Source organism: Natator depressus, chromosome 2 (genome assembly GCF_965152275.1).
Source record: "Natator depressus isolate rNatDep1 chromosome 2, rNatDep2.hap1, whole genome shotgun sequence".
Taxonomy (NCBI): domain Eukaryota; kingdom Metazoa; phylum Chordata; order Testudines; family Cheloniidae; genus Natator; species Natator depressus.
This window is the reverse complement of record NC_134235.1, coordinates 2680256-2704759: the sequence shown is the minus strand read 5'-3', so window position 1 is coordinate 2704759 and position 24504 is coordinate 2680256. Positions and strand designations below refer to the sequence as shown.

Sequence of the window (24504 nt, the reverse complement as noted above, 5' to 3'; positions counted from 1 at the left end):
GGGCCCCCCTGCTCAGGTTTCAGGCCTCAAGCCATCAGCACAGACTGGGGCAATTCTCCCATTCTCAAACCAGAGCCTGGGGGGGCAGCCCTATGTATCATGTGTGCTTTACCTCAGCAGGTCTGACTTGGGTGTAGACCACGCAGGTCTCTTCCCTCAGAGGGTAATGCCAGTGAGTGCTACAGTGACCAAATGGCCTCCTTTAAGCAAAAGAATCATTTATTGTGAACAAAAGTATTTCAGAGAAAATATACGTTACTGTAACGAGGCTGGTTCTGGCGGGACCCAACGGAGAGCGCCAATTCAGGACACATTGCTTCGAGCAGGGCGGTTACAGCCCCAGGCTGGGGTTTCTGTGCACACCGAGGCAAACCAAACCAGCCAGACAGAGCAGACTTTGGTCTCACCCCACTGGCTAACCACACGTCACACAAGCTATTCCCTTGGACACTCCAGTTTCCCAGTATCCCCACCATTTATGGGGACAAATGGTTACGAAAACCAATACCCCAGTAAAAGAACAAAGGTTCCCTCGATCCCAAAGGACCAAGCCCCAGGCCCAGGTCAATGTACAAATCCGATCTTACCCACAAATCACGTTGTTGCCAATCCTTTCGAATCTAAAATCTAAAGGTTTATTCATAAAAGGCAAAGGATAGAGATGAGAGCTAGAATTGGTGAAATGGAATCAATGACAGACAGTGACGGCCAAGTTCTCGGTTCAGGCTTGCAGCAGTGGTGGAATAAACTGGAGGTTCAAATCCAGTCTCTGGAGAACACCCACAGCTGGGATGGGTCCTTCAGTCCTTGGTTCAAAGCTTCAGTGTAGCCAAGTCCCTCCAGAGGTAGGAAGCAGGATTGAAGACCAGATGGAGGAGCTGCAGCAGCCTTTTATAGTCTCTTGCCATGTGGTCTGTCTTCCTTTGTCCCAAAGACAAGCTGCCTACCACATGGCCTGGAAAAACCTCAGAGTTCTGTCCATAGGCAGGTCCCTGCACACCTGGCTGAGTCCCAAGGTGTGTCTGCCTTCTCTCAGTGGGTCAGTTGTGTAGCGGATGGTCCTTAATGGGCCACCCAGCAGGCTAGGCAGAGCTGACCCCAACTTGTCTGGGGAGTCACCCAGAAGCAGAGCAGAAGTTTGAACTACAGACAGTACAGAGCCAATATTCATAACTTCAACTACAAAAATGATACACACAGACAGACAGCACAATCATAACCAGCAAACCATCACCTTGTCTTAGACACCTCATTCGACCCCTTTATACAAGATTTGGTGCCACTACAGGACCTTGGTTGCAACCATGTTCTATAGGGTCCCAGATTATGTCAATAACGTCAAGTTACACACAATAATACAGGGTATGCACAGAGCTGCTTCCTGGGTGTCTCCCTCTTTTCCATGCGCAGGGACCTTGGAAAGATGAACTCCCTCTCGACTTTTCATTAGAGACTTTCTCTGCTGGCTTTTCTCCCTCCCAGAGCTCCTCCCTGGGCAGCCCCTGGTGACTCATGCCCTGCTAAGGACTACGGTCACCTTTTAACTCTTTATAACCCTTTGGTCGCTAGCCTCCCAGCCTGGCAAAACAGCTGTGTCACTTCAGACTGGGGCCAGAAAGTCTTTCAAGTGTGTGTGTGTGTTTTTATCTAGGAAGCCGCTGTCACCTGCCTGAACAGACCCCCCTGAATTTGGAGCATTATAGGCATATAAATAAATATTTTACTAGCCCAGTGTGCTCTCACGTCCCCTCACTGACCAGGTTACATGCAGTGCTCAGAACATTATTACCTAGTTGCTAAGTGTCTAGCACAAGGCAAGGGATGGAAATTCTTTTAAAGGTTCCAAAAACGATCACATATCTTAGGCAACATTAGTAGAATTTTAATGGGAACCATAAGGGCGGCCAGTTCAAATCAATTATTTAAAACAAAACAAAACCCCTTGTTTTTATTTTCTCCATTCTTAATGCACTTGTTTCTTGTAAAGTGGAGTCAGTGCAGTCAAAAAGGAGCAGAAATTCCTAAAGGCTCACGCCACAGCAAAGGCACAAATTAACTAGCACTCTGTAAAGGCACATTGAGGGTATCCACAGCTCCAGAACTCTCCAACAACAATAAGAGGAGGTGGGGGGCGGGCTCAGTCCCTGTGTAGACATTCAGTCCTTGGCCTCTTAGCTGAAACGTCAACAAGGGTCTCAAAGAAGAAGGCCATATTGGTTAAAAAAATCCTGGTTGAGAGGGAAAGTAACAGCAGCTAGAAAACATGTGACAAAGCGCAGAAAGGGGAAGTTGATAAAGAATATAAATTAGAAATTAGGAATTTTAGAAAATGTATATGGGAAGCACAAGGACACAAGAAGAAATCTATGGCCAGCAGAATTAAGGACAATAAGGAGGAGTATATTAGGAACAAAAAGAATTGTCCATTCATTACTAGATGGAAATTGTAGACTTATCAAGAATAATGCAGAAAAGTGTTCAAGTGTTCAATAAATATTTTTGTTCTGTCAAAAAAAGATGTAGTCATCCCATATAATGCTCTTTCCAGTCCACTAGTCTCTCAGGAGGATGTTGAACAGTAGCTACTAAAGTTAGGCATTTAAAAACCAGCAGGTAATGTGCATACAAGAGTTTTAAAAGAGCTGGCTGAGGTGCTCACTGCACCCTTAATGTTGATTGTCAATGTTTTAGAATACCAGGAAAGTTCCAGAAGACTAAAAGAAATCTGATGTATGCCAATATTTAAAAAGAGTAAACAGGATGACCAGGGTAACGAGAGGCTTGTCAATCTGACATCTATCCCAGGGAAGAGAGTGGAGCAGCTGATATACTACTTGATTAATAAAGAATTAAAGGAGGGTGCTATAATTAATGCCAATCAACCTGGGTTTATGGAAAATAGATCCTGTCAAACTAACTTGATTTTTTTTTTTATGAGATTATAAATTTGGTTGAAGAAGGTAAGAGTGTTGATGCAACAGAAGCAGACTTTTGGGCATTAGACTTGATACCTCCTGACATTTTGATTAAAAAACTAGAATGATATGGAATGTAACTTGGTACACAGTGAACGGATGGAAAGCTGGCTAACTGATAGGTCCCAACCGGTAATTGTAAACGTGGACTCATCCTTGAGCCGGTGGGTTTCTAGTGGGGTCCCACAGGGATCGGTTCTTGGCCCCACAGTAACATTTTTATCAACGAGCTGGAAGAAAACATAAAATCATTGCTGATAAAGTTTGCAGCTGACTCAAATTGGATGAGTGGGAAATAATGAAGAGGACACGTCATTGGCCCAGCGTGATCTGGGTCACTTGGTAAGCAAGGCACAAGCAAACAATGTGTGTTTTAATATGGTTAAATGTAAACGTATCCATCTGGGACCAAAGGCTGTCAGCCGTACTTACAGGGTGGGGGTCTCTTTCCTGGAAAGGAGCGACTCTGAAAAAGATGTGGGGTGGTGGCGGATAACCAGCTGAACGTGAGCTCCCAGAGTGATGCTGTGGCCAAAAGGGCGAATGCGATCCTGGGAGGTACACACGGGAATCTCCAGGAGGGATAGAGAGGTTATGTCACCTCTGTATATGGCCCTGGTGCGAGTGCTGCTGGGGTCCTGGGTCCAGTTCTGGTGTTCACGGTTCAAGAAGGACGCTGATAACTTGGGGAGGGGTCAGAGACGAGTCACGAGAACGATTACAGGGTTAGAAACCGGCCGTACAGTGAGAGACTCCAGGAGCGCCGTCTGTTTAACATAACAAGGAGCTGGTTAAGGGGTGACTTGGTCACAGTCTAAGTGCCTGTGTGGGGAACACACATTTGATCATGGGCTCGTCAGTCTAGCAGAGAGAGGTCTGACCCGAGCCAATGGCTGGACGTTGAAGCGAGACAGATTCACGCTGGAAATAGGTCGCAGGTTTTTGACAGGGAGAGTAACTCACCACTGGAACAATTTCCCAAGGGTCTTGGTGGATTCTCCGTCACTGACAATCGTCGAACTCGGACGGGCTGTGTTTCTAAGAGCTCCGCTCTAGGGATGATCTGGGGGCAGGGCTCTGGCCTGTGTGCCACAGGAGGTCGGAGGAGATGAGCCCCACGGGCCCGTCTGGCCTTGGCCTCTCGGTATCTATGGGTACCTCCCCTGCCGGGCTGCCAACAGGTAACGGCTGTGGCCATTCTCTGTGCCAGGTCCTTGCAAGCAAGGGGCCGAGAGCCCATGGGGCTTTGGGTGCCGGGTGCAGGACAGAGGCTTTCAGCTCTTGCCTGACGCCTGGCAGAAGGAGGCAGCACCAGCGAACCCTCCAGCCTGGCTGGCACCCGCGGAGGAGAGCAGGACTCGCGGGTGTGTGTGTGTGTGGGGGGGTTACTGGGGGCTGGAAAGGCCGGGGCATCACAGCTCCCTTCGAGGCAGGACTGCAAGACAGCCACAGCCTCGTCCGCACCCCCCACCGGCCATGCAAACCCTGCCCCAGGCTGCACCCAATGCCCCTCCCCCACCCCACCCTCCTCCTTCCAGCTGCACAAACAGGACCCGGGACCAGGGCAAATGCTCCCCTGGCACAGCTGTGCCCCACGGGGTGCTGAGACCCCCAGCCCCAGCCCTGCTCGGTGAGGCCATAAGCCCAGCTCGCTGTCCTGTAACACATGCCAGGACCCCGGGCCTCTGCTCAGGGCCCTTCCTCCACCCGACCCCAGCCAGCTGCAGCCTCCACCTCCTGGCACGGCGCACAGGCTGCCCTGCAGCCCCACTGCACCCAGAGGCGCCCTGCGCCCGAGACTGCCACAGGGTCAGACTGGTCCAGCCAGACCCTCAGCCTCTGAGACATGGGTGCACGGCCCCCATAACATGCCAGCAGGGCAGGGGCTGCCTGGGGCACCCATCCACCAGCGCAGCTCTCGGCAGCTGCTCCTGGCTCTGCTCAACCCGGCTCTGGGCTCACGCCGCTGTCCTCCTCCCAAGTTTAAACCCCACTCACCCCAGCCGGACACGGCCGCCCCAGGGGCAGGGAGACTCGCCTTTGATCGGGGCTGCCAGACAGCTGGAGCCCATGTAGAAGCACCGCTGGGTCAGCGCCACCCAGTGGCGGGGCTGATAGCCACCCTGGCACATTGCACTGAGCAGGCCTGACCTGTCGGAGGGTCCCACGTCGAGGGGACGAGGAGCCACTAATGGTCTGGGCCCTGGAGCCGGGGGGGGTCTGCTGTTGGGGTTCCCAGGTACCGTTCCCCAGGGTGCAGCCAAATGCTGGTGTCGCCAAGGCCAAGTGCCACTGGCCGGGGGTGGGGTAGCTCCGACGTGGGTGGGGTGGGGCTTCCAGTGCGGCTCCAACAGTCCAGCCCCGGAAGCCCCTCATTTCCCTGCTGCCCCCCCAGCCCTGGGCCAGTGGTGGAACGGTATCTCCTGCCCTTCGTGCCGATCCCCAGTGGTGCCTGTGAAGTACCCTACACCGGTGGCACAGGGTCTCCAGCACCCACGTGTGGCACCGGGCACCACAACCCCCTAATGATCCAGCACCATGCAGGGCCTGGCTTCACAGCTCCCCCCAAAACGCCATGGGAGAAGCACTGAGCTTCAGCCAGCAGGGAGTGTAGCCACCCCAGGCCAGCCAGCCGCTTGGCAACCGTCCCCCAGCCCAGCTCTTCCCTGCCTGCCCAGGGGCAGCTCTCAGGGGGCAGGCAACTCAGGCCTAACTGGCAGAGGTGCTGGGCACCCAAAGCTGCCATTGACTGCACCTGGGGATGGGGGTTTGCTTAGCCCCCAGGAAATCGAGCCTGGGGGGCTCACACTGAGCTCCCCTAACCCAAGCACCCATGGAAGCCAGCCGTGCAGCCTCTTGCTCTGCCCAGCCGCAGAGGCTGTGAGGGGAGAGCAGAACCCAGCCCTCCTGCACCCGCACCCCTGGCTCGAACCCTTGGAACTGCTTCCCCCAAACCTGCCCCCACCCCAGCCAATGAGACACAGGGGGCCAGGCTCACACACTTTATTCACACACATACCCAGTGTGCCCCAGGCTGAGCCTTTCCCAGGCAGCACCCTGCAGCGGGGGGAGCCCAGCCTGCCCCGCTTGCTGCTGCCACCTCTGGGGACTGGCAGGGGGAGGCGGGCACCACTGGCAGCTTTCCCAGCGCTGGGGGAAGGGACAGCTGATGTGCTGCAGGGGCTTTATGTGGAAGAACTAAAGTCGAAGCCCTGAGAAAAGGGCCTGCCCCAGACTCTGGGCACAGTGTCCCTCCATGCTGGGGGGAGGGGCCGGGCTGGCAGGGCCGAGGCGAGAGCAGAGGGTGGGTACAGAGGAGATGCCAGGAGGACCCTGGGTGCAACGCCGGCAGCAGGAGAGAAGCAGCAATCTAGGCGAGGCCTCTCCCCTGGCACAGCCTGCGCGGGGCGCCCTTCCTCGCTGCCTTCCAGGCTCCGCTCAGGCCTGTGCGCCCTCCCTCCTCTAGTGATCCCTGCCTGCCGCCATTCCTCGCACCCTGCCCCAGCCCGCAGCACCCCCAACCGCTCTGCTGGGACAGCGCTTCCCGCAGAGCCCCCAGCTGCTCGCACCCTCCTGCTAGCGGAGGAGGGGCTGCCTGGCCCCTCTGGGGGGGGACGGCTCTCCCCCTGTGTCCTGTGCACAAACACGCAGGCAGCTGGTACTTAGCAAACTCCCACCCCACGTGCACCAGCACAGCCCCACGGGGCAGAGGCTGGGAAAGGGACCTAGGAAAACTCTCAGGGGCCATGGGGGGGGCCTGGGGATTAGTGCTCTGTTCCCCTGCAAGCGCCCCGAGGTCACCGTTCTACGCTTCCACAAGAGAGCTGGGGTTGGGCCTGCCACAGCCCTAGGAGAGACCCAGCGGCCGAGTCCCAGCTCTCGGCCGGGGTGTAACCCCAGCCCTCCCCGCTGCAGGCCACGAACGGCTCAGGCGGCAGCAGGAAAGGCCCGGCCCAGTTCTGTGCCGCTGTGGCTAGTGCTTTGGCTACTGGCCGCTCTGAGCTGGGCGCAGCCTGTCGGAGCTCGGCTGCCCTGGCGTTTGAGACAGTCCAATAAATTAAGATGGAAGCGGCCCGAGGGGGCCGCCCCCCCACCAAAGGGCTGTGGCTCCATGGCCCGGTGTCCACGCCAGGTCCTGGCTGGCTTGCTGGGCACTAGAAGAGCTGCAGTAAGAACTCCGGTGCCCACTCCAGGGCAGTCTGTGTGACGGCCAGAGCCGCCGCCCCCAGCGTGGCCGAAATCCCCCACACGGCCGCTTTCACCAGCGGGCTGTGCCCGGCCGCGGGCAGGAGAGCAGCAGCTTCGGCATGGGCGCCATCCTGCTGCCGCTGGCTGCGCAGCACGGAGTCCGGGCGCTGGCGGGAGGCGGCCAGCTGGAAGGCGGTGAAGGTGCCTATGGAGATGCTGGGAACAGACGGGGAGGGAGCTGGTTAGCACAGGGAGGAGTGGCATGCAGGGTTGGCCAGGGCCCGGCTGGGGCTCTGCCCCCTAATGCCAAGGTGCGAGGGCAACTCTCTTCCCAGGCTGCATGGGGGGACCTGTCCTCCTCAGCTGCACTGCCATGTTAAGAGAAGGCAGGGGGCATCTCTGAGCGCAACCCCCAGTGCAGCCCTTGGCTCTGCCGAGCTGGACACCCTGGGTTACTGCCCTGGGTGGGAGGGAATCAGACCTGCTCCAATGTCCGCCATTACCTCGCTGCCTAGGGGCTGGAGACCCACAGAAAAGCCATTCGCGCTCGTCCTCCCACAGCCAGGGGCCTTCCGCTCCGGCAGCGCCAGCCTATGCCGTAGTCTCGGAGCCGCTCAGCCCCAGGGCTGCATGGGGGGGGTTGGCCGGACGTGTGTGACAGCAGAGTGGGACGAGCTCACCGCCAGCCTGCCAGACACCATGAGCTAAGAGGGGTGCCCAGTCCCCCCACTGCAGCCGCCAGCATGCCTGAGAGCTTGGCCAGACCGCCTGGTTTTCTCACTGCTCCAAGGGCAGAGGGAAAATCGACAAGGCGTTTGGGAACCCTGGCCCCTGGCAGCAGGGATGGTCGGGGAGTGGGGCAGCCAGCTACATGGCAAGGAAAGAGAAGAGCTGCACCTTTAACCAGACACTCCTGCCAGGGCCCGGGGCAGCCCCACACCTAGGAGACCACTGGGGGCCGGGTGCAGGTCCAGCAGCAATTGGCCTCCCGCTCCCCCCGCAGCCCTGTCCTCCCTCACCTCTTGTGGTGCTGCAGAGCTGCCTGCTTGGCCAGCTCGGTGTGCGGGTGGCGCTGGAAGAGCTGGAGGGCCCGGGAGATGAGGCTCTCGTACGGAAGGTTTTGGGGGATTTGGGACAGAAGCTGGTGGACGCTGGGCATGTCGCAGTCACACGCCAGCACCTCCTCCTCCCGGTGCAGGACGATCTGCCGGGAGAGCGCGCCATGGTCATATGGGACACGTGCCCCTGCAATAACCCCCAGCCCCGACAAGGGCTCTCCGTGGGCTGCCCCTGCCACACCCCAGTCAGACAGTTCTAGGTTTTACACCATGCCCAGCACCTTACCACACCTCTGACAAAACAGCCACCTCTGGGGTGGAGCACAGCAGCTGTTTCGCAGTGAACTGGGACATTGCACACCAGTTTGAGACAGGAAGTAAAAGAGAACCCCGTGACCAAGTGAAGTTGCAGGGGGAGCTGCGAGCCACAGAACACAGTCACCCTCCTGGGAGTTGGGCTGGGACTCCACGTTAAGCAACTCAACTGGCTAAACGTGCCAGAGGATCATCAGTGGCCAGGAGTAAAGGCACAGGGACCTCGCACCCCACCGGGGCGCTGGGCTCAGCGCAGGCTCCCCCTCTGAGTCACTCACCCCCTCCCTCCAGCAACTCAGCCGTCTCCCATCCAGCTACGGACCCATCCCGGCTGGCTCAGCTTGTGAGATGGGCCAGGGGACAGAGCTGCGCTCCCTGGCCTGCGTTCGAGGGACGTCGGGCTGGGGGATTGCAATGGGCCCTTCTGGCTTTGGAAGCAGGGGAGGCAGGCTGGCGGCCCGTCACCTTCCCCTGCTAAGCCCCCCATGGAAGCGGGGTGCCAGGGACAGGACTCCCTCCCAATTCCGCTCCCTGGGGCAGGGAGCCTGGGCTGAGGACTGCAGGCAGACGTACCGCGGCAGCGAAGTAGACAGGCAGGAGCGGGTGCGAGGCCAGGAAGAAGTCGTAAAGCCTCAGGACGTGGGGGAAGCTGGTGAGGACGTGGCCGTACCACGTGATGAGCCAGCTCAGGGCAAAGATCGTCCCCACCTCCGCTCTGCAGACACGGGAGAGAGGGTCCTGCTCAGACGCTGACTGTCTCCATCCTGCCAATACCCACCCCCAGTGTGCCCCTGCACCCCAACCTTGACCTGCCGCCCCCAGCTTGCAGCCTCCTGCCCCATCCCCCAACCCTGACCCGCAGCCCCCCGCCCCCAACCCTGACCCGCCACCCCCAGTTTGCAGCCTCCTGCCCCATCCCCCAACCCTGACCCGCTGCCCCCCAACCCTGACCCGCAGCCTCCTGCCCCATCCCCCAACCTCGACCCGCTGCCCCCCAACCCTGACCCTAACCCTAACCCAACCCTAACCCACAGCCCCCCATCCCCAACCTCAACCCCTACCCTCTGCCCCCCGCCCCCAACCCGCAGCCTCCTGCCCCATCCCGCAACCCTGATCCACCTCCCCCCACCCCTGACCCGCAGGCCTCCACCCCCAACCTCAACCCGCCACCTCCTGCCCCATCCCCCAACCCTGCCCCACCGCCCCCCAACCCCGACCCCTACCCGCAGCCCCATCCCCCCCCAACCCCTACCCACAGTCCCCCGCCTCCAACCCGCAGCCTCCTGCCCCATCCCCCAACCCTGACCCGCAGCCCCCCACCCCCAACCTCAACCCCTACCCGCAGCCCCTGCTCCCAACCTGCAGCCCCCGCAACCCCGCCACACAGTTCCCCATCTCCCAACCCTGACCTACAGCCCCTCAACCCATCTCCCAATCCCACCACACAGTTCCCTGTCCCCCAGTCTGGCCCCACAGCCCCCCGCCCTCCAATCCCACCCCAGAGCCCCCCAACCCTGCCCCACAGCCCCCTGCCCCCAATCCCAACCCACAGCCCCCCATCCCAACCCCAACCCGCAGGTCTCAGCCCCACAGTCCCTCACCCCCGCCCCACAGCCCCCCAACACTGCCCCACAGCCTCCTGCTCCCAACCCGCAGTCCCCTACCCCCAACCCTACCCACAGCCTCCAATCCCACCCCACATCCCCCCATCCCAACCTCAACCTGCAGCTCACTGCCCCACAGTCCCCCACCCCCGTCCCCCAATCCCAACCCTCTGCCCCAACCCGCAGCCCCCCGTCCCAACCCCTACCTGCAGTCCCCCGCCCCCACCCTCCAATCCCGACCCACAGCCCCTGCAGCCCCAGGCTCCTCCCCCCACACCCAACCAGTTGATACCTCCCAACCTGCAGGACCCAACCCAATTATTTCCATCCTGGGCCCATCTTGCGGGGGTGGGGGTGGAGAGGGGTGGGCTCTGGGCAGATCAGTCACGTTGCTGCTGGGCCTGGGAAGGAGGCAGAGTTGCACGGCGCACAGCCCCTGCCCGCCCCCAGCCCAGCCCCACGACTGACGGTACCTCAGCATGAAGTCATGGAGGCAGAGGCTCTCCCGCTGGAGGATGGGCATGAGATAGTTCAGGATGTGCTTGGTGCTGTCCATGGTGGGGTCCATGAAGTCCCTGTGGACGGGGAGAGGTTAGAAGAGGGTGTCCCCAGCGAGGCACCAGGAGTGCGACGGGCGTGATCACCACGCCCTCACTCAGTGCATGCTGCGACCGGGAGCCTCCCTGCACCGTAGTACAGGCAGGGTGGATAAAAATCAATGATTTAAAAAAAAAATCAGATTTTTTTGATAAAATTTTTTGAGGAAAAAACCTACCTAAAGATAGTTTTAATTAAGATACATTATAGCTCAAATATATCATCATGGATTATAGGATTATAAATTCTAATTTTATAGTTTGAGACAATATATTCATGTAATGTTTAAGAAAAGTTTTGTAAATGAGTTCCAATAGTTTATGGATTAGGGACCCAATCTTATGGGGTTCCAGGGGCTTCTGTATAGATTTAGGTTAATCCTTCTATCTACCCAATGGGACTCCTGCTCAGTCTAGAAAATACCATCAGAGATGCTTAGTTTTGCAGTTCTCAAACTGTGGATTTGTGTCTCCAGAGATAACATGCTTGTTAACAGCAAAAATGTTTTTAAATAAATAAAATATAGAGGTGAGAAATAACAGAGCTCAACCCTATTGTCCATCAGCAAATTTGTGTACACAGAGTCAATCCCTTACCTCTCTTTAAAAGTGCAACATTTCAAAAAGTTCAATGAATAGAAGATTGTTGGGGGCGGAATAGATCTGGACAAGGAGAAAAAGTCTGGAGATAAATGTGAGAAGGGAGGGACAGGCAGTAGAAACAAAAGTAAAACTGTTTGAGCAGCATATTCCAGAAGGCTCGAGGTCTTTCTGAGTGTAGCCTTCATTGATTTGAGATCTACCAGACCATTCTCTCACTAGAAGGGAAAACCTACAATGGCAGCAGGAGGTAAGACAGACCCAGTTTGGGAATATTTGAATGAAGTTCCTCTACCTGTGGCTAAGACAGGCATGCGTGCACAATGCAAACAGTGTGTAGACGGACGGGGATTAGGCTTGTCTGAATGAAACAACATCAGGAGAAGTTTCAGGAGAAGCGTTCCTTCTCAGGAGGAAGCTGCATTGAAGATGATGAAAGGAACATGTCTGAACATGCAGGATCTTCAGGTTGGTAAACTTTTTTATTTCATACTTCTCTCTTAAGGACGGCCTGTCTTCCTTCTGGACTATTCTTGAATTCTCATATTTGAGCAAAAAATACAGCTGTTACTCTATGGTACTGTCATTTTAGATGCAGCTGTGATAAAAAATGAAGAGCTGAAATAGGCAGATCTTCCTTTTACAATTTCACCTTTACAGTAGTGCTGAGTGTCAGCGAATGCAATGAGTAACAAACACTAAATGAGCAGTATGGTAATAATTAAATAACTGTATTGACTTATTTTGTTTAGGAGAATCCATCCTCAACATACAAGATTCTGAAGACTCTCCACCTTCAAGATCACCATCATTTTCTATAGTTTCAGAGTTCTCTGCCAACGACAGTGTTTCAGTCACATCATGCATGTCACACAGCTACAGTATAGCAAAAAGAAAAAAAAAAATCTCCATCATCCAGAAACAACCATAGATAAGTTAGTGATAAGAACCAACAGATTACAAAAAGAGGTAATTGATGAAAAAATTGCCCGATTTGTTTACACAACAAACTCTCCTTTCCGTATGATCGAGAACCCACACTTCATTAACATGGTTCAGTCATTAAGACCAGGATACAGATGCTCCCTGGGTTACGCAAGACCCGACTTACACAAATTCGGCCTTATGCAAAAAGTCCCATAAGGCATAAATAAAATTTTCGAGTTGCGGAAAATATTGCGTAGTTTATGGAAATGCAAAGTACTGTAGTGTGGAGGAATACAGCAGCAGCATCTCCTACAAGGGAAGGCTTTGCGCTCTCACAGCCTCGTGTTATTTCAGTGATACTGTATTTCTGTTATTTCACCCTATTATTTCATTCAAATCATGCCTGGAAAGCGACCAAATGATAGCAAGAGTGCAGGACCAATTCGTAAGCGAAAGAAGATTGATTTAGAGCAGAAAATGAATATAGTGAAAAAGTATGAAGGCGGACAAAGCCTGCCGTCCATTGCTCGTGAACTCGATTTGGCTACCTCAACAGTGAAAAGTATTTTGAATGATAGTGCACGTATAAAAGAGCATGTGAAAGGCTCTGCTCCTTTAAAATCAACAGTCATAACGAAGCAGCGTTCTGGAGCTATCTACGAAACGGAAAAGTTATTAACAATGTGGATGGAAGATCAGATTCAAAAATGTGTGTCGCTTAGCTTCATGGGTATTCATAGAATCATAGAATCATAGAATATCAGGGTTGGAAGGGACCCCAGAAGGTCATCTAGTCCAACCCCCTGCTCGAAGCAGGACCAATTCCCAGTTAAATCATCCCAGCCAGGGCTTTGTCAAGCCTGACCTTAAAAACCTCTAAGGAAGGAGATTCTACCACCTCCCTAGGTAACGCATTCCAGTGTTTCACCACCCTCTTAGTGAAAAAGTTTTTCCTAATATCCAATCTAAACCTCCCCCATTGCAACTTGAGACCATTACTCCTCGTTCTGTCATCTGCTACCATTGAGAACAGTCTAGAGCCATCCTCTTTGGAACCCCCTTTCAGGTAGTTGAAAGCAGCTATCAAATCCCCCCTCATTCTTCTCTTCCGCAGACTAAACAATCCCAGCTCCCTCAGCCTCTCTTCATAAGTCATGTGCTCTAGACCCCCTAATCATTTTTGTTGCCCTTCGCTGGACTCTCTCCAATTTATCCACATCCTTCTTGTAGTGTGGGGCCCAAAACTGGACACAGTACTCCAGATGAGGCCTCACCAGTGTCGAATAGAGGGGAACGATCACGTCCCTCGATCTGCTCGCTATGCCCCTACTTATACATCCCAAAATGCCATTGGCCTTCTTGGCAACAAGGGCACACTGTTGACTCATATCCAGCTTCTCGTCCACTGTCACCCCTAGGTCCTTTTCCGCAGAACTGCTGCCTAGCCATTCGGTCCCTAGTCTGTAGCGGTGCATTGGATTCTTCCATCCTAAGTGCAGGACCCTGCACTTATCCTTATTGAACCTCATCAGATTTCTTTTGGCCCAATCCTCCAATTTGTCTAGGTCCTTCTGTATCCTATCCCTCCCCTCCAGCGTATCTACCACTCCTCCCAGTTTAGTATCATCCGCAAATTTGCTGAGAGTGCAATCCACACCATCCTCCAGATCATTTATGAAGATATTGAACAAAACCGGCCCCAGGACCGACCCCTGGGGCACACCACTTGACACCGGCTGCCAACTAGACATGGAGCCATTGATCACTACCCGTTGAGCCCGACAATCTAGCCAGCTTTCTACCCACCTTATGGTGCATTCATCCAGCCCATACTTCCTTAACTTGCTGACAAGAATACTGTGGGAGACCGTGTCAAAAGCTTTGCTAAAGTCAAGAAACAATACATCCACTGCTTTCCCTTCATCCACAGAACCAGTAATCTCATCATAAAAGGCGATTAGATTAGTCAGGCATGACCTTCCCTTGGTGAACCCATGCTGACTGTTCCTGATCACTTTCCTCTCATGTAAGTGCTTCAGGATTGATTCTTTGAGGACCTGCTCCATGATTTTTCCAGGGACGGAGGTGAGGCTGACTGGCCTGTAGTTCCCAGGATCCTCCTTCTTCCCTTTTTTAAAGATTGGCACTACATTAGCCTTTTTCCAGTCATCCAGGACTTCCCCCGTTCGCCACGAGTTTTCAAAGATAATGGCCAAGGGCTCTGCAATCACAGCCGCCAATTCCTTCAGCACTCTCGGGAAGGCTAAGAGTATTTTCGAAGACAAAGGGAAAATACAGTGATCCGAACGCAAAGTTTGTGGCTAGTCATGGGTGGTTTAATAGATTTAAACAACGTGCACATTTTCACAATGTAGAAGAGAGTGGTAAGGCTGCTAGTGCTATACAAAAGCAGCTGAAAAGTATCCCAAAGTGTTACGAAAACTTATAGAAGAATGTGGTTATACAGCCCAGCAAATCTTTAACGTTGATGAAACTGGACTGTTTGGGAAAAAAAGCCAGACAGAGCAAACATTTCAGAAGAGGAAAAGACAATGCCAGGGTTTAAGGCTGTGAAAGATAGGCTAACACTTTTGCTTGGAGATAATGCTGCTGGAGATTGCAAAATTGAAACCATTGCTTGTTTATCATTCAGAAAATCCCCGTGTGTTTAAAGGCATAAGTAAGGCTACCCTTCCAGTTCATTTCCGTTCAAATCGAAAGGCTTGGATCACAATGGCACTTTTTGAAGACTGGTTTATACATTTGTTTATCCCCGAAGTGGAAAAATTCTGCAGAGAAAACGACATCCCATTCAAGATTATGCTTATCGTCGATAATGCTCCTGGACATCCCGCACATTTAGACAACTTTCACCCTAATGTAAAAGTCGTGTTTCTGCCTCCTAACACGACTTCGATTCTACAGCCCATGGATCAGGGGGTCCTTGCTAATTTTAAAGTCTATTATTATCTACAAAGAACATTTGCACCGGCAGTAGAAGCAACTGACAGAGAGACTGGCAAGACTTTACGCGATTTTTGGGAATTGTATAACATTTACCAAGCCATCCTAAACATTGCTAAGGCCTGGGCAGGGGTTACCCAAGTTTGTTTGAATGCCGCATGGAAGAAAGCGTGCCCACAGTTCGTAAACAGCTTTAAAGGGTTCGAAAAAGAGGAAATCTCGGAGGAGGTGGCAGATGACATTGTGAAGCTCGCCGAGCAACTTGAGCTGGAGGCTGATGTTGGGGGTGTGGATGAGCTTATCGAATCCCATGGAGCTGAATTATCCAATGAGGATCTCATGGAATTTGAAGTGGAGGAAGAAGTTGAAGAAGTAGAAGAGCCACGACACTTCAACACCCAAGAGATGGCACTTGCACTTTGTGAGACTGACTCTGCAATGGCAAGGTTTGAGAAGATAGACCCCAATTCCTCACGATTCTTGAAAGCGAACAGAGGCATTGACGAAACGCTGGCCTGTCACAGACAGATATATGAAGAGAAGAAAAAGGCCACTATCCAGTCATCTCTCAATAAGTTTGTAAGGAAGGTTGAAAGGTCTGCAATGTCCATATCTCCACAGTCTTCCACCTCCAAAGCCCCTTCTAACGACCCCGATGATGTAATGCCTGTCTCCTCCTCTCCTTCCTCATCTACAAATTAAGCCCATTGTCATTCACCACCAAAATGCAGCCTTCAGTGTGCCAGGATAACAATAGGATTAAGGTAAATGCAATATTTTTGTTGTAATTGTTTTTTATGCTTGCACAACATACGTTTCCAACTTGCATAACCCGAATTTTATGTAAGGCTTTTCGGAACGGAATGATTGCGTAAGTAGGGAAGCGTCTGTACACTCCACCCAACACAGCAGAAGTTGCAAGAAAATTGCTCGATAAAGTGTCTGAAAGAGAAACTGAGCAGTGTGCCAAAAACCTAGATGGTGAAATTGTTAACGTGAGTCTTGATGGGTGGAGCAATGTCCACAATGATCCTGTTGTATGTGCTTGTGTGACAATAGAAGAAGGGAATGTCTTCCTTACAGAAACAATTGATCCATCAGGAAATGCTCGCACAGCAGAATGCTTACAAGAAGTAGCAGTAAAACAAACTGAAAAAAAATTCAAATGTCTACTACGCAGCTTGGTCACAGACAATGCTGCAAATGTATCCAAGATGAGAAGAAATTATTTAGAAGAGAGAGTCCCAAGCTAATAGCATACGGCTGCAGTGCTCGTTTGATGCACCTCCTAGCCAAAGACGTCAGTGTTCCAGAAATAAAAGTTGAAATTGCAAAATACTTCCGTAACAACCACTTTGCAGCAGCTGCTCTGAAAAGAGTGGGAGGAACCAAGCTCACTCTCGCACAAGACGTGCGATGGAACTCAGTCGTGGACTGTTCTGAGAACTGTAACAAGAACTGGCCTAATCCGATGACAGTTTGTGAAAAAAATCGTGAAAAAATAGATGGCCCTGTCACAGCCAAAGTTCTCAACATTGGGCTTAAGAGAAAAGTTGAACACGTGCTGAGCACCCTGAAGCCTGTTTCCGGGGCCTTGAACAAAATGCAGGGAAATCGCTGTTTTATTGCGGATGCTGTTGAAATCCGGAAGGAACCGAGCGAGATCTTAAAATAGAGAAATATGCAATGACAGAGTTAAATTACAAGCATTAAAAAAACAGATGGGACAAGCACCATCTCCAGCTCATTTTCTTGCAAGTAGTCTCAATACTGGGTACCAGGGTCAAACCTTAACTGCTGAAGAAGAGGAGTTGGCGACGACATGGACATCCAGCAATCATCCTTCCATAATGCCAATTATAATAAACTTCAGAGCTAAGGGTGAACCATTCAATAAATATATGTTTGCTGATGATGTTTTAAAGAAAGTCACAGCAGGGAACTGGTGGACGTCACTTAAGCACTTGGATTCAGAGACTGTTGAAGTGATCATCTCACTTTTACCAGCAGTAGCTTCTTCTGCCGGTGTAGAAAGAATATTTTCTTCCTTTGGACTAATTCATTCCAAATTGAGAAGTCGTTTGGGACCTGAAGAAGCAGGAAAGCTTGGTTTTCTTTTCCAGATTATGAACAAACAGGAAAATGAAGGTGAAGACGACTGAGTCAGCTGCTGAAGCCAATATTTTAAGTTTCTCATGTTGACCTGGCTGACACAGTAGAGTTAATTTTTGGTTGGGTTTTTTTTTTTAAATATTTCATTGAACTATTTTACTTAAAAACAAACCTGATTTTAAAAAAAAGTGAAGGTTTAACTAAATTCAAAAATTCATATACTTGTTTTGTTAAAATATTATATCTTTGCTGTTGAAGAAAAAAAATCCAGAATACATAACACTGTTGTTTTAGTGAAATAAAACAATTTAAATGTCTGTCTGGTGATGTTCTCCTCCTAATACAGCATGGCAAGAAAATCCTCCAAATATTAATGATTAACCTGTTGGATTGGAGATAGTTCACCTCCCAATGAGTTCATAAACATCAGCCTCAGTTACCTTTGGTAAATGAAATAACCAAACAATCATTCATTTTCTGATACAGCTGTAAAACTCATCTGAAAAGTTTTAAAAATAAATCACTTTAAAAGTGTGTACCTTCTAAAAATGAAACCTACGTCTCTCTCTGAGTTGTGAAGAATATGTATTAAGGTTATAACAACCAACAAGAATGGACATTTATGTAGAAATCCATGATTAAATTGAGTCTTCCTGACTTGTGATATAAAAATCAATTTGATTTAAATCAAATCCACCCTGCTTATAATGAAACAAACGAAGGTTTATTTAGGAAAGAACAGAGATTCAACTAAGAACACGAGAAAGTGATGGAAACAAACGATGACTGTACAAAACCAAACCACAAAACGTGCATGTGGGTCTGCACGTAATAACAGTTACCTTTCCTGCCTAATACAATAGGCTGCTCCCATGCTCCAAAGTTCAGTCTCCTCACAGAGACAGCTGGCTTCCTGGGAACCAGCATCCAAACATTCAAAAAACACCCCACCTCCACAAGATGTTTCCTCAGTGAATTAATCCAGAGGCCCTTCCCGCACTACGTGTTACAGTGACAGTCTATTGTCTTTACTCACACAGGGCGATCCTGTTCCTTTTTTACCTCCAAGTGGTTGATTGTTTGCAATTGTCTCTGATGGTTTCCATCGATTAGCCTTGCTCCATCCCAAGGCTGACAACTGAGCCTTGCAGTACATCACCAGCTAACCAGGGAGCGATGACAACTCCCTCCTGCTTGAGTGGGCCGTCACCAAGACACATTATCCCCTGGTGAGTAACTTCTTCTCCAAGCCCATAAAGCACACAGTCAATAGAGTTACATTAGTCCCTAAGTATTACTCGTATATACACCTCACAAGGATTATGAGGCGTGGTAAGTTACAAGCTTGCCATATACCCCTCATGGATAAATATCCTGCAAGACAGGCGTTTGGTATAGCAAGTTTGTCAGGTCTGAGAAGAGACTTGTTTGGAAAGAAGAGGGGACCCTTCGCTACGGGTCACAGAGGTCTCAAATAAAAGTCACTGCTGCACCAGTCATCATAGAATCATAGAATATCAGGGTTGGAAGGGACCTCAGGAGGTCATCTAGTCCAACCCCCTGCTCAAAGCAGGACCAACCCCAACTAAATCATCCCAGCCAGGGCTTTGTCAAGCCTGACCTTTAAAAACCTCTAAGGAATGAGATTCCACCACATCCCTAGGTAACGCATTCCAGTGCTTCACCACCCTCCTAGTGAAAAAGTGTTTCCTAATATCCAACCTAAACCTCCCCCTCTGCAACTTGAGACCATTACTCCTCCTTCTGTCATCCATCCTCTTTGGAACCCCCTTTCAGGTAGTTGAAAGCAGCTATCAAATCCCCCCTCATTCTTCTCTTCCGCAGACTAAACAATCCCAGTTCCCTCAGCCTCTCCTCATAAGTCATGTGTTCCAGTCCCCTAATCATTTTTGTTGCCCTCCGCTGGACTCTCTCCAATTTTTTCACATCGTTCTTGTAGTGTGAGGCCCAAAACTGGACACAGTACTCCAGATGAGGCCTCACCAGTGTCGAATAGAGGGGAACGATCACGTCCCTCGATCTGCTGGCAATGCTCCTACTTATAGATCCCAAAATGCCATTGGCCTTCTTGGCAACAAGGGCACACTGTTGATTCATATCAATATCCTTGCAAAATGCATGCACAGATGCTGCGTGCGGGGGTACGCTCTTAAGGGCTGTGTCTAGAGACGAGCCACTGGCAGAGGTGAAAAAGCAGGTTTTCAGTCAGATAAGGAATGTTTCTCTAGCAGGCTGTTTTCATGTACTTTAAGCAGCGTCTGGTTCACAACTTCATCGATCCGAGCCGAATGCTAATGCAGGATCGGGAAACCGTCAGAGAGAGAAAAGTAACAGGAGGAAGCAAGTGGCAGCTATGTTCATTCCCTCTGGAGCCCCTGGCACTGGCCGCTGTCGGAAGACAAGCTACAGGGCTAGATGGCTGGGGGGAGGGATAGCTCAGTGGTTTGAGCATTGGCCTGCTAAACCCAGGCTTGTGAGTTCAATCCTTGAGGGGGCCATTTGGGATCTGGGGCAAAAATTGGGGATCAGTCCTGCTTTGAGCAGGGGGTTGGACTAGCTGACCTCCTGAGGTCCCTTCCAACCCTGGTATTCTAGGATTCTATGGACCTTTGGTCTGACCCAGTCTGGCTGTTATCTTAAAATGCACCTCGAAGCTTTGCTCTCTAGGACATCTGGGGGACAAAGACGACACCCTGGCATCCTTTGCCTGGGAAGTAAACAGGCAGCGATTTGCTTCATGACAGCGGGGTCTCAACCAGGCCTGGCTGAAAACGCTGGCGAGAACCTTGGGCGAGATAAGCTGCTGTAGACAGGAGGGTGTCACGGAGTGCCCGGGCGATGCTCTGGAACTGCTCCCCATGAAGCCAGTCAGGACTCTGGGGCAGTCGCCTTCCGGTGAGCAGCCTGTCCGCAGGGCAAACAGCTCACACGGCTTCCACCTTCCTGGGTCTGACCTCGGAGCATTCAGCATCCTCTGCCCCTCCGTGTGCTTCCCACAGCGAGACCGCTCAGGCGGGGCTCCTGGGGAAGCCAGAGGGTCCTGCACCCCAACTTCGCAGTCAGACGGGACTCTCAGCCAGCCAGTAAAACAGAGGTTTATTAGACGACAGGAACATGGTCTAAAACAGAGCTTGCAGGTGCAGAGAACAGGACCCCTCAGCTGGGTCCATTTTGGAGGGCAGTGAGCCAGACAACCACGTCTGCCCTTCACTCCATGTCCCAGCCAGCCCCAAACTGAAACTCCCTCCAGCCCCCCCTCCTCAGGGCTTTGTCCCTTTCCCGGGCCAGGAGGTCACCTGATTCCTTTGTTCTCCAACCCTTTAGCTCTCACCTTGCAGGGGGGAAGGGTCCAGGCCATCAGTTGCCAGGAAACAGGGTGTCGGCCATTCTCTGTGTCCAGACCCCTGCACACACCTGCCCTCTAGGGCTCTGCAGTGATCATACACCCTTACCCCACCACCTAGATACTTAAGAACTGCATAAGGGAAATTGAGGCACCCCCACAATATTCGGAGGAACCATTAAGAACAGTCCCACTTCATCACATCTCTCCCCCCTTCGAGATCGAACTGAGCGGGGTCACTTTAGGCGGTGACCTGGGGAAGTTCGAAGCCACCAACGTTCCCATGGATGCCCCAGCGTCTCTGCCATTCCTTGGTAGGAGTTACACCAGGCCCTTCCAGTTTCACGCCCTCCCTTAGGTCGGGGGTGGTCGATAGCACTCGCAGGCCGCATGTGGGAAGGTTTCTGCGGCCCGCCCTTTGGCCACCCCAAAACCCCAGGGGGTCAAACTTGGATTGGGTCTTCTCCCCAACAAGCTGGCCAAACACAGCCACTTGGTTATAGGACTGTTTAAGTTTCTTAACAGCTTTCACTCCATCTGAGACCTTCTCAAAGCTATCCACACTGGGTCTTTCAACAGGACAGTCAGTGGATCCATTCACAACAGAAAATTTCTGGCTGTTAGGAACTGAAACTTTCTTGATTAAATCACTTTCACACCCTTCAGTTGCAGTAAACTGCTTGCAAAGACTCCATGAGGATTCCTTTCCCTAGGGCTTTTCTATGCAACAATTCACCCCTCACAGAAATTCTGCTCTTACCCTCTTTACCTAGGGCTTGCTCTAGAGGAACACGTTCCTGAGCAACAACAGACTCTTTCTGGGTCTCCCTTACATCCAGAATTACCTATGGCCCGTCCGGTGGATTCCTACACAATCCCCTTTCAGGCAAACTGACAGACTTCCTAGATAAATGGTCAGAAGCCTTCTCCTTCCCTTTGCCACACACAAGTTCAGGAATCTTTTCCTTCTTGCTACAGGTTTCCACACCCTCCATAGGTAACACAATCACATCACCTTCATGCTCTCCTTGTGCCCTGGCTAGGATCTCACCCTGATTAGACAGAGTTGCGACACCCTTTCCCAACCACACACGAGCAACAGGCAAAATACAAGCACCAGAATTGTCTGGTCTCTGGGATTTTACATAGACACTAACTGGATGCGACCTAGTTACAGGGCCATTCTCCTGAGCAGACACAAACTTAGGACCCTTCCCTTCCTGGGCTTTAGCTGAATCCAGAACCAGCTCTGAGACAACTGCACAACGCTCAACCATCACAGGCTGAAAGGCCCCTTCTGTCTGCTCCACAGACCAAGAAGAGCCGGACACACTTTCTCCTTTCCCAGACACACAGCTTGGGATCTCATTCCCCTTGTCCCAGCACACAAGGCTGATCACAGACACCTGCTTGGAGATCAGGGTAGCTCCCTCCACAGGCAAGTCAATACCTCTGACAGGCACAGGCACGTTTCCTTCACTGTCCCAATTCTCCACCCAGCTAACAGGTAAGGTCCAGGGACACTCATCTTCCACTCTCCTCGCCTTCCCACCCTGCTGACTAGACAAAGCCATCAGATCACAAGGCTGCCTAGGCTCATCCAAACTTTCCTTACCAAGCACCTTGCCACTCCCCACAGATCCCCTCCCCTGCCTGTGTCTCCCCCCACTCAGCTGGGGTCTCAGCTCCCCCTGTGCTCAGCGCTGCCCTTGCTGTCCCAGTGGGGGTAGACAGTGAGCTCGCTGCTTTCCTCACTGCATCAGAGCCAGCGTGAGCCCCTTCTCCAGAGTGCAAGGGCGCAGGGAGCATCTCTCTGTCCCACCCAGCCCCAGGGGTCTGCTTACAGGCAGGCAGGTAGCCTGAGCCTAGCGGCTCCTCCCTGCTGCCAGCCAGGTCATCTGCATTTTCACTGACCATTTCCCTCTCCACCGATTGGTTCCCTGGATTCAAATTCAAACCCTCGGCCGTTACAGGAGCAGGGCCTGGATCCTGTCCCAAAGAGACACAGTCACCCCACAACAGGGTCTCGCAGCTGGTGTCCTGGAGCACCCCAACAGCCAGCCAGCCCCACCCCTCCTGGGTCTGCACAGGGATCTGGGCCATAGGCAGGGCGAGGGGCTTCGTCCCTGGGACCCTCACCCAGCTCACACAGCCCCTCAGCATCTGAGGCTGCACCACCCAGGGCCTGACAACAGTTCTCTCTGTCCCCGGATCTCGCCCCCCCAGGAATGTCTCCCCATTGACCATCACCTTCCTTTCCCACCGGAGGTCCGAGGGGCCTGACCCCAGGAAACTCCACACAGACATATAGGTTGGGGTCAGGAGTGGGAGCCTGTCCACCTCCCCACCCATCTGGCCGACAGAGTCTATGGCCTTGGGACCCAGCAAGGGAGCTAGACACCGGGGCTTTTCCGCAGGGTCCCCCTGGTTCAGATCTCCAGCCTGCTCAAAGGCAGTGAGGTGGGCATCCACATCCCCCCCCCCCTTAACCAGGGGCAGCAATTTAGTCTCGAGGTTCCCTGCGGAACTGGCCCCCCGGGGTCTATCCCCACTCACCCCGGGGAGGTCCCCTAGGCCTCTCCACTCCACCACCGCGAGTTCATGCTGCTGCTGCTTCTGCAGCTCTTTCTCGGGCTCTCGCTGTCTCTCACAGTCCTCTTGCTCTCTCGGACTCAGCTCCAATCCCGTCCATCTCCGATCCCCGGATGGGGAACCCGATCGTGAAGACCCTCGTCTGGTCGGGGACAGGAGTCTTGGCGATGCCTGGCTACTACTCCAGCTGCTCCCAGATCCTGCTATAGCCCCATTTGGGGTCAGGAATCTGTCCCTTAGAGCGGTCATCCTCCTCCAGCTGCACGATTAACTGTGCTTTGGTGAACTTTCCAATGCTCAACCCTCTCTTTTTGCACAGGGTTACAATGTCCTTCTTAAGAAGACGGTGACAGGCCATCACTCCGCTCTTCCCAAGTTGTTGTGGACTCACAGGCCTGTGTGCTCGCAGCTCCCCACGGTTTCCAGGGAGAACCCCTAGTGTGCCAGCCCTTCGCGAGGTCACCACCTCTTTGCCAGGGTCGAGCTGCAGACTCCTCCGCCCCTGGGACCGCTCGCTGCAGTCCCCCGGGGGACCCTGTTACTGCAAAAGTCCTTCTCTCTGGTCACACACTCCCAGGGGTTAACCGCCCCCTGAAACCATCTCTCTCTGAATCTTCAGCACGCCTAGTCCCCATCAATCCCCCTTTGTTTTACTGCTCCCCAGTCACTTACTGCAGGAAGCGCCATCCACGGGGTGCAGTAGATCCCACCGCTGCCACCAGTTGTCACGGAGTGCCCGGGCGATGCTCTGGAACTGCTCCCCATGAAGCCAGTCAGGACTCTGGGGCAGTCGCCTTCCGGTGAGCAGCCTGTCCGCAGGGCAAACAGCTCACACGGCTTCCACCTTCCTGGGTCTGACCTCGGAGCATTCAGCATCCTCTGCCCCTCCGTGTGCTTCCCACAGCGAGACCGCTCAGGCGGGGCTCCTGGGGAAGCCAGAGGGTCCTGCACCCCAACTTCGCAGTCAGACGGGACTCTCAGCCAGCCAGTAAAACAGAGGTTTATTAGACGACAGGAACATGGTCTAAAACAGAGCTTGCAGGTGCAGAGAACAGGACCCCTCAGCTGGGTCCATTTTGGAGGGCAGTGAGCCAGACAACCACGTCTGCCCTTCACTCCATGTCCCAGCCAGCCCCAAACTGAAACTCCCTCCAGCCCCCCCTCCTCAGGGCTTTGTCCCTTTCCCGGGCCAGGAGGTCACCTGATTCC

At 52.6% G+C, this 24504-nt stretch overlaps 1 protein-coding gene across 1 annotated transcript in view; it reads right to left on the bottom strand.

Moving 5' to 3' along the window:
• Positions 1-5969: 5969 nt before the first annotated feature.
• The window catches only part of LOC141983507 (uncharacterized), a 34349-nt gene continuing 15814 nt past the window's right edge, over positions 5970-24504 (bottom strand). The window contains exons 7-10 of the mRNA XM_074946707.1: positions 10614-10715; positions 9110-9251; positions 8183-8367; positions 5970-7379 (exon numbers count right to left, since the gene is read on the bottom strand). Coding sequence (XP_074802808.1) covers positions 7130-7379; positions 8183-8367; positions 9110-9251; positions 10614-10715 — 679 coding nt within the window. The 3' untranslated portion in view covers positions 5970-7129. The remainder of the gene's footprint in view (positions 7380-8182; positions 8368-9109; positions 9252-10613; positions 10716-24504) is intronic.